The 12,506-nt window shown below is 43.1% G+C and overlaps 1 protein-coding gene across 1 annotated transcript in view; it reads left to right on the forward strand.

Annotated features, from left to right (window-relative positions):
- Positions 1 to 12,506, forward strand: part of UBE2J1 (ubiquitin conjugating enzyme E2 J1) — a 127,229-nt gene that overhangs the window by 42,030 nt on the left and 72,693 nt on the right. Inside the window, exon 2 of the mRNA XM_085611170.1 lies at positions 598 to 671. Within this exon, the coding sequence (XP_085467296.1) occupies positions 598 to 671 (74 nt within the window). The remainder of the gene's footprint in view (positions 1 to 597; positions 672 to 12,506) is intronic.

Consider the following 12,506-nt stretch of genomic DNA (forward strand, 5'->3'; position numbering starts at 1 on the left):
ACAGTCAATCAGACCAAATGTGTCTTCACGTCCCCCCTCCCCACCTACCTGCCGCTCCTGCCTCCAATGAGAGAGCCTGAGACCCAACTTCTGTTCTGGTTAAAGATTGCAAACATCTCGGGCCATATTGTATTTACTATATTGTATTTATACTTTATAAACAAACTTAAGAAAACATTTAGTCACAGCATAATCCAACATTTTTACATGGCTTCACTACTTTCATATGTTTTAACAGTCAGCTACACTTCGAATCACCTAACACCTCTACCACCCCAGCTGCTAGTTTTTATGAGCTCATGGTTGGCCTGTCTGCGGATCATCCATGCCCATCTCTGGGTTTTCACTATTGTGTAAAAAATCCCTGAGCCTCTTGCAGGTTTTTTAAATACATAAATCAAAGGCATTGGTATTAACAATGGCAATAGCGCAAACACTCGCAAATGCGAGTCCTATTGCATTGCAAATGCTTGTTTACTGTGAGCTAGAACAAGAAAACTGTTTTTGCGTTTCTTGATTCCTGCACCTCTGTCAGAAGCAGCTGTTGTGATAGATGTCTGAAAAGATTCTTAGATTCCTTTTTTTTTTCTCTCTTAGCTGTCAAGCGCTTGATGAAAGAAGCTGCTGAACTGAAGGACCCTACAGACCATTACCACGCACAGCCTTTAGAGGTCAGTAAGCCCCACTTAGATTGAGTTAAAATGTTATTTTATAGTTTTGGCATATGAAAGATTTGGGATTTATTCACAGCTGTCAAGACGATACGATGAACCAAGTCTTTTAATTTATTTTCAGAATATCTTTATTTATGTACGTTTTCACTTTGTTCATAATCTCATTGCAATTCAATGTGAATACAATATAATAGAAAATGAACGGGAAAAATGGAGTTGGCGATATCTCTGAGCATAAAGTACAGGATCGACAAAGAAAAATAACGCAAACATGGATGCTCTACAGAAATGACGATAGAGGTTAATACAATTCCTCTGTTTCGATGTATCAGTACAAAGCAGTCTCAGGTGAGTAGTTGGAGTCACGTCACTCCAAACAAGATGCATCTGCTACCGAACCCTCACCAGTTGGGTCTCCCAGGGTCCCTCCCATGGATGATGCATATGATCATTGGGGGGAGGGGAGGTGGCAATAACCTATGTCTAGCAATACATGAATTTACTCCTAAAAACTTTGAAGTGTCATGGAAACCATAGTCGTCTTGAACTTTTTGTTATTTTCACTGCCGGAAGCATGGTGTATTACTTAAAGGTAAGGTGCTGGATAGACGTGTGGACGAGGCGTAGTAAAGGGGGAGAAGGGAAAGGGAAAATACACATTTGTAAATATTAGAGCAGCAATACTCGTTCAGACGGACTATAAACACCTGTAGCTCTTCCCTCTGCACCCTGGTCGGAGCTGAGGTAACATAGTAACCATTGTGTCTGAACCAAGCTTCTTTAAGTCTTGTTAACACCTACACATTTGGGTGCATCCTCTGGCTCGTTCTGGGCAGTACCTGCGTTATAGTTAGCAATTCGGAGTAAATGAAGACCCATTCTGTAGCAAACAATGTGTTCATTTCCAGACAGATATGGCTTTAAAACGAATGTAAACTTTTTAGCCTTCTCATCTGGTCTTAAGATTGGTTAATGCATTCTGTAAATGCCATTAACTGCTGTTAAGGGGCTGCCACGCGGCTACACGCCTGAGCCAAAGGTGCGTATTTGGGGGGCTTTAGAGGTTTGAGGAGGAGTTACATCTGTCAATGCTCAACTACATTTTGCCAGGAAGAAGGCTTCTTTATCAGCAAGCCTGTGAGATGCTACCCTTTGAGCATGGTCCCACTATTCCCTTTAACCAGACTCTACTATCTGAAATCGAACACCAGTGTAGAAGCCCCTGAAGGGCAAATGAGTAATTCCCTATAAATGGACACTTACTCTCTCAGTGCGTCCCAACATTGTCTGGAGAACCACCTTTTTATTGGAACAGGAAAAGGACTTTATTGCTTCAGCACTGTGGTACCACACGATTCTGGCTTTCTAGGGAGCAAGCGGTCCTATTTATGTATGCTCTAATGCATTCTGTCCTACCTGCTGGCTCATCTGTCAGATTATCAAGGGATAACATTCTATCAGTACTGCTTAGATTGGGATTTTAGAGGTTCACCTCTAATCCCATATTGACAGGTTCTCACCTCACAGCTCCATATTAACATATGGGTTAATGGAATCAATACTTCAGGAGTCTGTCTACTCTCTAAAATGAAGGGTTCCTGGGTAAGTGTTTAAATCAAGAACTACTCTGGTACTACAAAAAATGAAGGCATCTCAGGTGACCTGGTGAACATCTCCTTCCCAGACTTAAGCTAAATCAAACTCTTGTTAAACCATTCTCATACTCCAGGTTCAGTCATACCAGCCCACAATTTTCTGATCACCAAAATATCCTTAACTCTGATAGGCTCTGTAATGTTCCTTGAGTGGAAGAACATACAGCATTCAGAGACAAACCCCAGTCAAATGTAAACACCAAATCCTAATAATCCGTAATCTGATTTAAAATATGCTTTGTCTCAAAGCAAAAGTAAGGCAAAGCCTAGTGGCTGCAGCCCAATTTCACTTCTGACAGTCAGTCCCCAACTACATAAAGTCTGATACTCTCGTACACATACAGTGCATCTTGTGTGGGTTGCAATGGCCTGGGTCAAGTGTTAGCACAGCAAGAAGGCAGTAAAACTCAGCATTTACGGTAATGCGGATCCACAGCTCCTGCACTTTAGGAAGAGCGACTCCGTGTTTTATGTCTTTGTCGTCTACCACCATTACCACATACTCTCTGGCTCTGTCTTATGAATGAGACATTTTAGTGCATATATAGCTCGAATGGTCTGCCTTCTTTGTAGCTTCACCAGTAATTATCATATATGCACATGACACCAGCTACACCTCAGACTGATGGAAAAGTAGTGGGAGATTGTGTTTTGCCTAGCTACTGGTACACTACCGTTACATTAGTGCACCAAATATAGCAGTTCTGCTAATCGGCCCTGTAGATACAGGGCTCCTTCCATTCATGTGACCATCTGCAGTGAGCCAGCAATCTTCTACTGTCTCAAAGCAGCTAGACTGAAACCTTTGGATGACATTCCAAATTGACTTGTCCTTTGAGCTGTAAATCCATGTTGCTACCAGCGTGGCCTTTTTCTGTATAAACCTTGTGAGGGGAATTGTCCTGTTGCCTGTTTCCCCCAGTATCGTTGTAGGATAGCTGTCTGTTCTGCGCAGTCACCTCAGATTTTTCACCTTTTACTGAACAACATATTTTTGATGACTTTGTACCTCTCTGCAATTTACCCCTGCTAACTAGTAGTAAATAGTCCGTGCTTCACCTTTTAACATGGTTGAATTGGCACACTTCTAATTAACTATTATACTCAACTTGCTCATGCGTCCTTACTATATGGTACAAAATGTACCCAGGGCCTGGAAGTTAAATGCTACTAGTGGACTGCAGCACCTATTGTGCCATCCATTATAATGGCTGTGCAAACATGACTTTAAACATACCATTGTAGCCCGACTGCATAAGTTCAAAACATGCACTGCGACTTCTCAAAGTAAACTTGTTTCCTTTTCTGTATTAATAAGTCATCCCTATGTAGGTCTTGTAGCTGGCAAGGCAGGGTGCATGGTATTTAAAAGTAGGATATATAGAAATTTAATGTTATCGTGTTTTTACATAGATTGTCACCCAAAAGCTATTTTTACCATAGGAAGGCTGACTGGCCCATGGAGCATCATTGGGATGCACTATTAAATACCAATACTATATCTTAGGAATGGGACCGGCTAGAAAATTAATTAAACTACCATTTTTAATAGTTAATAAAATCCAGTTTATTGCTGATATTAGATTTTTAATAAATATTGAAGAAAAGTAACTTTTTCTTTGCTTACAGGCTAATTTGCATTGGTTCTCCCAGCCAGTCACTACCTTTGAGAAGGTGTGAAATGCATCCCAGGAGCAAACATTGGGCTGACCTGAATGGGCAGATTCCTCCAAACTCCTCAGAATATGTAGTGCAAGGGGTGTGGTCATCCTTTTTGACATTACAGTGTTAACTCTACTTGAGAAGGTCTGCTGGGTTCACATATAACACTTGGGGCACACTTGCACGGGGAAAACCAGGATGCCAAGACAAATCCTGTGTATCCACTGTCTGGTTGATGAAAGACTCAGCTTCTGTCCTCCCAGATTTCTGTCTCTGGGTTTGTGTGGTTACAATACCTGTGGATTTTAGTTTTAGATGTAGGTGTTAGCTAGGATTACCATAGTACCCTCTCCACACACACTCCGAGTCCTCGGAGCCCACATTTTGAGTGGCTGAAGTCTTTTCCCATCTTGAAAATCCTCTTGAAATATTGCCTTTTTGCATTAGGGCAAACCAGAATTACTGATCAATTGGGTAGGGTTGGTCCTGGGAACTTTTACACCATTGATTAGGATACGTCCAGGAGTCACCCTACTGCCCTAACTAGTTCCAGGCATAAATGTGGCAATACCAAGCACCCACTTCAGAATACTTTCCAGAGCTGCAGAAGATCATAAGGAAACTGGATATACTGTATTTGACTTTAGAGGAGTCCTGTAGGACATTACCTGTGCCCTCTTTTACCCAGTACAAAGAAGTGGATTCCAAGGGTCAGGTGGCTCCAGTATGGCTACAGAGAAACAAAAAGCTGCAAGAGGTCTTTTGCTGGAAGTGCCTAGCTGACTAGTGACAACTGGACCTGGACTGGACCCTACTATTGGCCTTTGCCTGACATCCTGGGAGTTTTTAAGTGCCTCCTCTGAGGTGGTTCAGTGGGCTTTAAAAGTTTACTCCTGTGGAAGATTGGGACTCAAAAGACTAAGTCTGAAGGTACATCTTTGACCAGGATGAACCTGGTTGGTGCATGTGACCTACGCTCCATCGTGGTCAGCATCAACTTGTGCCTAAGACCCGTAACATTTAGTGCCATTGGCGCTTTGTGCTTTTTAATCCTATTTTCCTAATCTGTCCTGTTCCCCTGTATTGGATTAAAAAAAAAAAAGTAAAACATTTTTAACAACATAAATATTTATAACTTGTCACCAGCAGTTTGCTGAAACAAAGTTAGGCAGCAAAACCGCTCAGTTTTCATTTACAGGACTCATGCATCTCCCCTTGGCTTCAAATTGGTACCACTTACCCTGCCCAATCAGCATTGTTCGTTTCCACTTGTTTTATATTTTATGTGGTTATGTGCAATCCTCTTTAGGTTTTCCAGGTCTTCCATATTTTTGTCCATATTCTAGGGCATCCTATGCCTTCATTAACCTGCTTCTCTGCCAATCTGCACCAATCCATATCTTCTTTCTTGGTTTCCAGGACTGGCGGCTCCCCTGCTCTCCAGCGCTTGACAGTATTGTGTTTTTTTTACTACAATATCGAGTGCCATTCACATCTTTGCATATTTGGGTATCCCCACCCCCTAACCCCCTTCCTCCCCCCCCCCCCCCCGATTGGATTTTTGATGTTTTGTTGTCATTTTGTTTATTAACTTTCAGTCTGTTTTCCATTTGGTTTGGGATTTTTATTGTTGTGCATCTTGACGTTGTTACTGATTCGGTACTGCACAACTACTTGGCACAGTGCCCTAAGTTAAACCTGTCTGCTCTGTGTCACAGCTATTTGAGTGTTGAGCTCCGGTTAATTTAATGACTTTCGGGGTTCACCCTCTCAAGGGTCACCACCCCAGTTACTAACCCAATTTCTTACAACCTTACTGATCTTAGTAATAGTCATGTCTCTTCGCACTTCCTAGAATCTATGTTGGGAATTCAACGAGGACTCTTCACAAGCTGCAACACTCTTGCAAGAATTGTGGTTTGTGAAGGGTTATAGTGGGCTAAAAGTAGTCAGACCATATCTCTCAGACCCTTATGGCTTTGCGCTAGCTACCAACAAACCAAGGGATTGAGTTCAAAGTACTTTGCATGAGCCACAAGGCAATTTGTGTCAATTTACTCCAGCTGTACTATCTGAACTGGTGCCCAAGGCTGAGAGGTGTTTAATTGAGAACCTGAAAATTGAAGTCCAGTCCATTCCAAAAGCGGAGCCTCCTTATTTTTTTTTTTAGGTTTGGTGTTGGCCAAGACTTTTTGATCTCATTCAATTTCAGCCATTCGTTTTCATATATTGGTCTGTTGTTGTGCCATTCACAATTTTTATCTTCCATTACGCATACAGCATGGGGGCAGCTCACTTTAGCCACTGGCTAACTTCATTGTGAATGATGGCATTCTGTTTTTGAACAAGGAGCACCTCAACATACAAAATAGTTCCTTTCGGTGCCAGGGTCTACTAAAGCAGTGTGCACTTGTTGAGACCCAAAAATATATTCGTTTTTTAAGAATTTTTTTAACAAATATTGGCAAAGTCCCAATAGCTTTTGTCATGGTTTACAAAAACCATGACAAAACAAGCACTGATAAAGCCAAAATGCTGATAGTCAACCCCAGACATATTATCTGTGCCAAAGCTTATTCTGTATCTTTGTGCATCCAAAATGTAGCATAACGCAAGAAAGCAACCGTTTGTCAATTCTGTTCTACATACTACCTCCATTGAAACTGTGGACTTCATTATTCTCTACAGGCATATTAACTGCTCTGTGAATGGTCTCAACGAGGGTAGTGTTGCCTTACCTCCCAAGATATTTTGAGGATTGCATTTGGAGAATGCTGCACATTTTAAATAAAGGGCCATAAATGCCATTGAGGTCTAAGGATTGGCTGTAATGCAGACAAATTCCAGACTGTGCGAAAATATTAGCATTTGCCAGGAAGAAGATTTTTACCTTTTTTTTTATCCTTATCCACCTAAGGCACAGACCCCATAATTCCCAGCTGCACCCTTTAGGTCTCGCTGCTATGCGAGACATTTAGTAAGTGGGCTTTTAAAAGTGCTACCACACGCTTTTGCTGGCCTTGCTGTTACGGGCACGCGCGCAGCAGCCAGCTTTCAGCGCCCGATCAGGCGCCATCTGGCTTTCCTCTCGCTTTCTCTCTCAACTCTCCTCCGCCCCTCCCCTGCCGCGTCTCGTGTTCATTGGAAACATATGTGCAAACGGGCGGCTTTCAATTTCGCCGCGGCGGGCGGGTGCGCGTGCACCACTTTCGAAGCCGGGCTTATCTTGTTATAGTTAGGAAATACCTATTCCATTGTCACTCCAAATTCTGTTTCATTGCCACGTCCTCAGGCACGCACGACTGGCGTGCTTGTTTTCTTTAACTTTCGCAGCCGCGTCACTTTCACGCCGCTTGCTGGATTGTGATTTCTCAGTACCTCTCCTCCATTTTAAATTCCAGCTCGTGCTAGCACCTCAGTCAGCACGTCTCGTGCCGACACCTGTGCGAGACAGCATTGGTCTGAAGCGGCGGCTCCTAAAGCGCGGTCTCGGAGTGCTGTGAGTGTCACAGGCCTGCACCGAGCCTCCCAGGCAGCATGCCTCTGACTGAGAGCTCCACTTGTTGCGCGTGCGTAGAGCAGCGAAACATCGTACACCACTTTCCGTTCTGGATGCCGTAACATTTTGTAAGGGGCGAGCAACAACATAACTGAGTGTTTCGACGCGTACTTCCTGGGCGCTGTTACAAAAACTGGCGGACCTCGCTATTATTATCTGTAAGTAAGGCACACTGTGGCCTCGCCTGTCTTATATCTCCTGTGCCTCTGTTCGACACATTCCACGTCATTTGCTTGTCAGAACCATCTGGAGTGAAGTCTCATTCGTCAAATGAACTGTGCTGAGATGCAGCCAGGCGCAAAAATTTAAAAATGAGAGGAAACACTCAATGGAACAACTGTATCCAGCGTAACTTCTGAAACCCAGATGTTTCTCGCCGCACTCGGAGTTTCTCACTAACAAAGCGCTGGGCTGAAGTGCGGCACGCACTGAATCATTTATGGCGTGTCACTTTAAGAGGAAGTAATCAACAGCCCAGACACAGTGAAACAAGCGTGTTGTAAAAACCTGCCACAGTTAAGGGTTACAAAAGGGCAGTGGCCTTAGCATTCAGACTAGTTATTGGCGTATGTTGGGATCAAGATTTATATTGTTAATTTGTTTTCTGACATGTGGTGGACAAATTGCATTGGTATGCTTAAAAATAATGTTTCTTTCCCTCTATAACCTTACATCTTCTTTAATTGGGTGTTCTAAACTTGGGTTGCGCAATCTGACACAACTGCATGTGATGTTCTTGCCACACTTTCTTTTCTTCATCTATTACACGTTCTCACAGCTTTGGGACGTGCATTTCAAACTTTTTTCCATGAACTTTGCACATTAGTAGCAATAACAATGAATACGATAGTACAGGTCACTGTGCAGCTCCCGCCCTCTCTCCAAAACAGCTTTTCCCGACAATTGCTCATAAACGTTATGTGATCGATCTATTAAGTACGGCTTTACGAATGGGCGGTGTGTGTAAGTTTTAGTTTTGGGTTGCTTAAATAGTGTTAAAATATTTATGTTTAAATAGTGTGTTCCTTTCAGGGTTGTTGCTTGTGGTGTCCATTAACACACGTCACTATTCTGCCCCCACCCTTCTGTCCAAAAGGGCTGTCCCTGATGGTTGCACACAAAAGTTGTAGGATCTGCCTATTAAAAACGGCCCTATAAATGGGCGGTGTGGACCACTTTTTAGTGTCATTATGCTTAAATAGTGTACAATATTTCTGCCTAAATGGTATACAAATATTTCTGGAACCGAATACTACATTCTCGCCAGCACTGTTTACTCATTAACAAAAGGAAATACCGGTCCCATGTAAACTTTTAGTTTCAAGCCAATCGGAGAATCATTATAATTAAATTGTAGCCAAATTCTAATTATTTGTAAAAACAAGCACGGGTTCTCGCAAAAGCTCAGTTAGCATGTGTATTAACTATTGTCCCTGGAGTTTGCTTTTCCAGAAGGAGATAGGCTGTCCTGTACAGCGCTTGTTTCCATTGATCTCACTACTCCGCTCCGCTCTGACGTCATTCTGTCTTTAGATAACATGCGCTTAGGGGTTGAGCGTTCACGCAGTGTTGACTCACCTTCTTGCTGTGACTTCCAATGTAGAACAGTACAGCGTCTCCAGGTACCCTGCCACTCGCACAGAGCCCCATCATGGGTCTCTAAGAGATGCCGCACCCTAGACGGCATAAGGTGTGAGCAGGCAGCATCCTAACGCTCAGTGTCAGACTGCATACATGTATATTAGTGTAGGTGAAAATGATTCTCCACGGAGTCACACCTGCATCTGCATCCCGTGCATCTCTCAGCTTTACTGTGTGTGGTTAGCTGCTTATTTCTCCTCTACGTTGGTTTTCGCTGCTATTTGAAGACGGTTACAGGAAAAGCTATTTTTGTGCTTTCCTTTCTTTTGTTTTTGTCTCAAGAAACTGCATAATTTTTTTTTTTTTTAAAGAATGGTCGCCATTTTCTTCCGGTGGTTTTAGAGCAGGGATGTTTATATAGGCTCTGAATGTCCCCATGAACAGTTTGCCTTTTGACTGAATCAAAATGTTGGACACATGCCTTCTGATGTAATAACATACTCTGTGCTAACTTTGTACTAGCCAATTTAGCCCGGGATGCTATACATTGGAGTTTTTGTTTAGTAATTTCGAAGGCTGACTAAAATTTGTTTTCAGTCTCTAATTTTAACACACAATAAAGGGCACTGGGGGGCTAGGGGGAGGTAAGGAAGGATTCTTTCTGTGAAGCATCTTAAAAAAGGTCACACATCTAATTAGAACCAAGCGAAAGTAACAAACATCTGAATTGCTGGGTTGAAAGTGCATTGAAAATCAAAGTGTGGGATTTGGTCATCTTTTATTTTAGATTGTGGAATTTCATATATTTCTAATGATCTAAAACTGATTTGCCATGGCTACAGGTTAGTAATTTATTCATCCTACGATGCTATCCTACCGCCAACATTGTCTGTGCTGGTCCAGTCCCTCCCAATATTAGCACAGCACCATCTCAACATCAACACAGCACCACCTCCTCATCAGTGCACCACCAAATCAGCATTAGCGCAACGCCATGTCTGCAGCATCACCTCTGCACCAGTGAATCAACTTTGCACTAACGCAGCACCAACTCAGCATCACTGGGCACCACTCAACACTAAATGAGCACCAGCACAGCACCACCCGAGCACCACCACGTTATCACTAGGCATCATCTCCGCACCAACACACCACCACTCAACACTACCTCAGTATCATTCAGCATCACCTCTGCACCAGCACACTACTATTTCAGCATCACTCCACACCACCTCAGCCTGCCCTCGGAATCTGGCATCTGTTGATTCTCACCTAGTGTCCATCTGCTGCTCGTGTTGTAATTTAGGTACTATTTCCCAACCTCCACCCTCCCAGTGTTTATATTTCCCCCACCCCCCACATAACAAAAATTAGTTATAACAAGCATTAGAAAAGGCAGGAGGACATTGCCAGCATTGGAAAGAAGAAAACAAAAATGACATTTTTAATGTTCATTCTTTTTTTAATAGGGTCATTTAGTTGTACATAATGTCTTCTGTGTTATATCTACAGTAACAAAAATACTTATAACACGTTTTTATTGCAACTTTTTAACATGCTGCACAGCAGCCATACTGCTCTACAACAAATCTTAAAAACATTGCCAAAGCCAATAGCTTTGGCTAAACACTTATGAGGACCTAAACGCGAGAACTATTGGCTATGCCAATGCTTGTTATGCAGGGTAGCCTCACCCAAGGGGGTACTGGTTTTTCTTCAAACATACACCAGTATCTTACCGGCGGCACAAGGCTAGAGGCATGTGGAACACAGGGAGTTACCCAAAAACCTTGTGCGATTCTGCGGAGTACCGCGAGCGGCAGAGTTTTAAAACGTTGCACTGCTCGCATTGATTTTTAGCACCAGGAACTTGTCCCGCGCTGTAAAATCGTCTTAAATGGCACCTCACGGCACACCAGAGGGTTCTGCTTCTTTCTGCTGCTTGAGTAGGTTTTCTACTCAAGCATCAACTTTGTCACCATGAGCGATAGTGACTTACCGCAACTACACACGTTGAGAAATCTCACTGGGAGGCAGTCTAGCACTTGATTTTCTCACTCGCCAACTTACCGTTGGTGAGCTGCATGCAAGAAAAAATTCCACCATGCGGCAGTTTGCGGACTTTATCTGAAACGCTGCAAACTCTGCCCAGAGGAACAGAGTTTACCACCCACCCCTACACAAGACCAGAAACAAGCATAGGTGTAATCATTGGACACGAGATTCCATTAAAAAAAGGAGCCAAATTTAAGGAGCTTCAGTATGAGGATTTCCCACTTGATTAATTCTCACCCAGTTCGTCAAGGGGTCCTACATCTTTTGCTTCTTGGTCGTTGACACCATAGAGTTTAATTTTGAAAAACATATCACAGATTCGAGCTATTTAACACTGGATGGGGCTTCTGCTGTGACCTTTTTCCTGCAGATATCTCTACATGCCAACAGAACCATATAGAACAATAATCTGTTCCTATCCTTGCTCAAGCACACAGGGCTCTCTAAAATACCAAAAAGGCTTTCCTTTACATTATCTTCCAAAATGTTCTTCATTACCTTACCCACATTTTGCCAAAACAGCTGAATATTCTGGCATTCCACAAACTTGTAGATTGTTTGTTTTCTCCAGATCACATTTCGTTATGCTCCCCTTCCCATCTTTGCGATTCTATACATAGACCAGTATGCTCTGTGGAGGGACAAAACATGATTTCTCTTTAAAAAGGCGGGCTTCACTGTCCAAAACAATGTGTGCATTGATACTTGCCACAGGTTGTTTTAACTGTGTCCTCTGTAGGTTTTCTCCCCATTGCTCTTCCGGCATTCAAAACTCCCAATCTGCTATCGCCACCAATGAGTAATACCATACTAAAACCTCCTTTTTAGGTCTCGCCTGGCGAAAGCAGCGCAAGCGTTGCTCTCGCCATGGAGAGCACCTTTTGTAATTGATTCAGCCAAAGCTGAATGCACGCATGTTCAAATGGACAAAGATGGCTGCTCTCGCCATCGGCAAAGCTAAACATGCATGCGTAGGGACAAAAAAATGCACGCGCATGTGGACAGCGCAACGCCAACTTTGTGCACACGCGCGTGCATTTTTTTTGTCCCTACGTGTGCATGGCGGCTTGCTTTCGCTTTCCCAGACAGGCTGAAGGGCCCGGTGGCAGTGCTGAGGAATCCGCCACGGCGCGCGCAGCCACCGCTCTACCCCAGAAGCTTCCCGCGAGCATTGCTTGTTTATTAGAACCAGGATACCCACCCAGGCAAGTTGTGTGCTTTACAAGTACACATAACGTAATTTAACATAACATACAAGTTATCAACACTCGCAATGAGTGAGACTGGGAAGTCTCTGTATATTGTAATGGTAGAAGAGCT

The sequence above is a fragment of the Triturus cristatus genome, chromosome 6 (genome assembly GCF_964204655.1).
Source record: "Triturus cristatus chromosome 6, aTriCri1.1, whole genome shotgun sequence".
Lineage (NCBI taxonomy): Eukaryota > Metazoa > Chordata > Amphibia > Caudata > Salamandridae > Triturus > Triturus cristatus.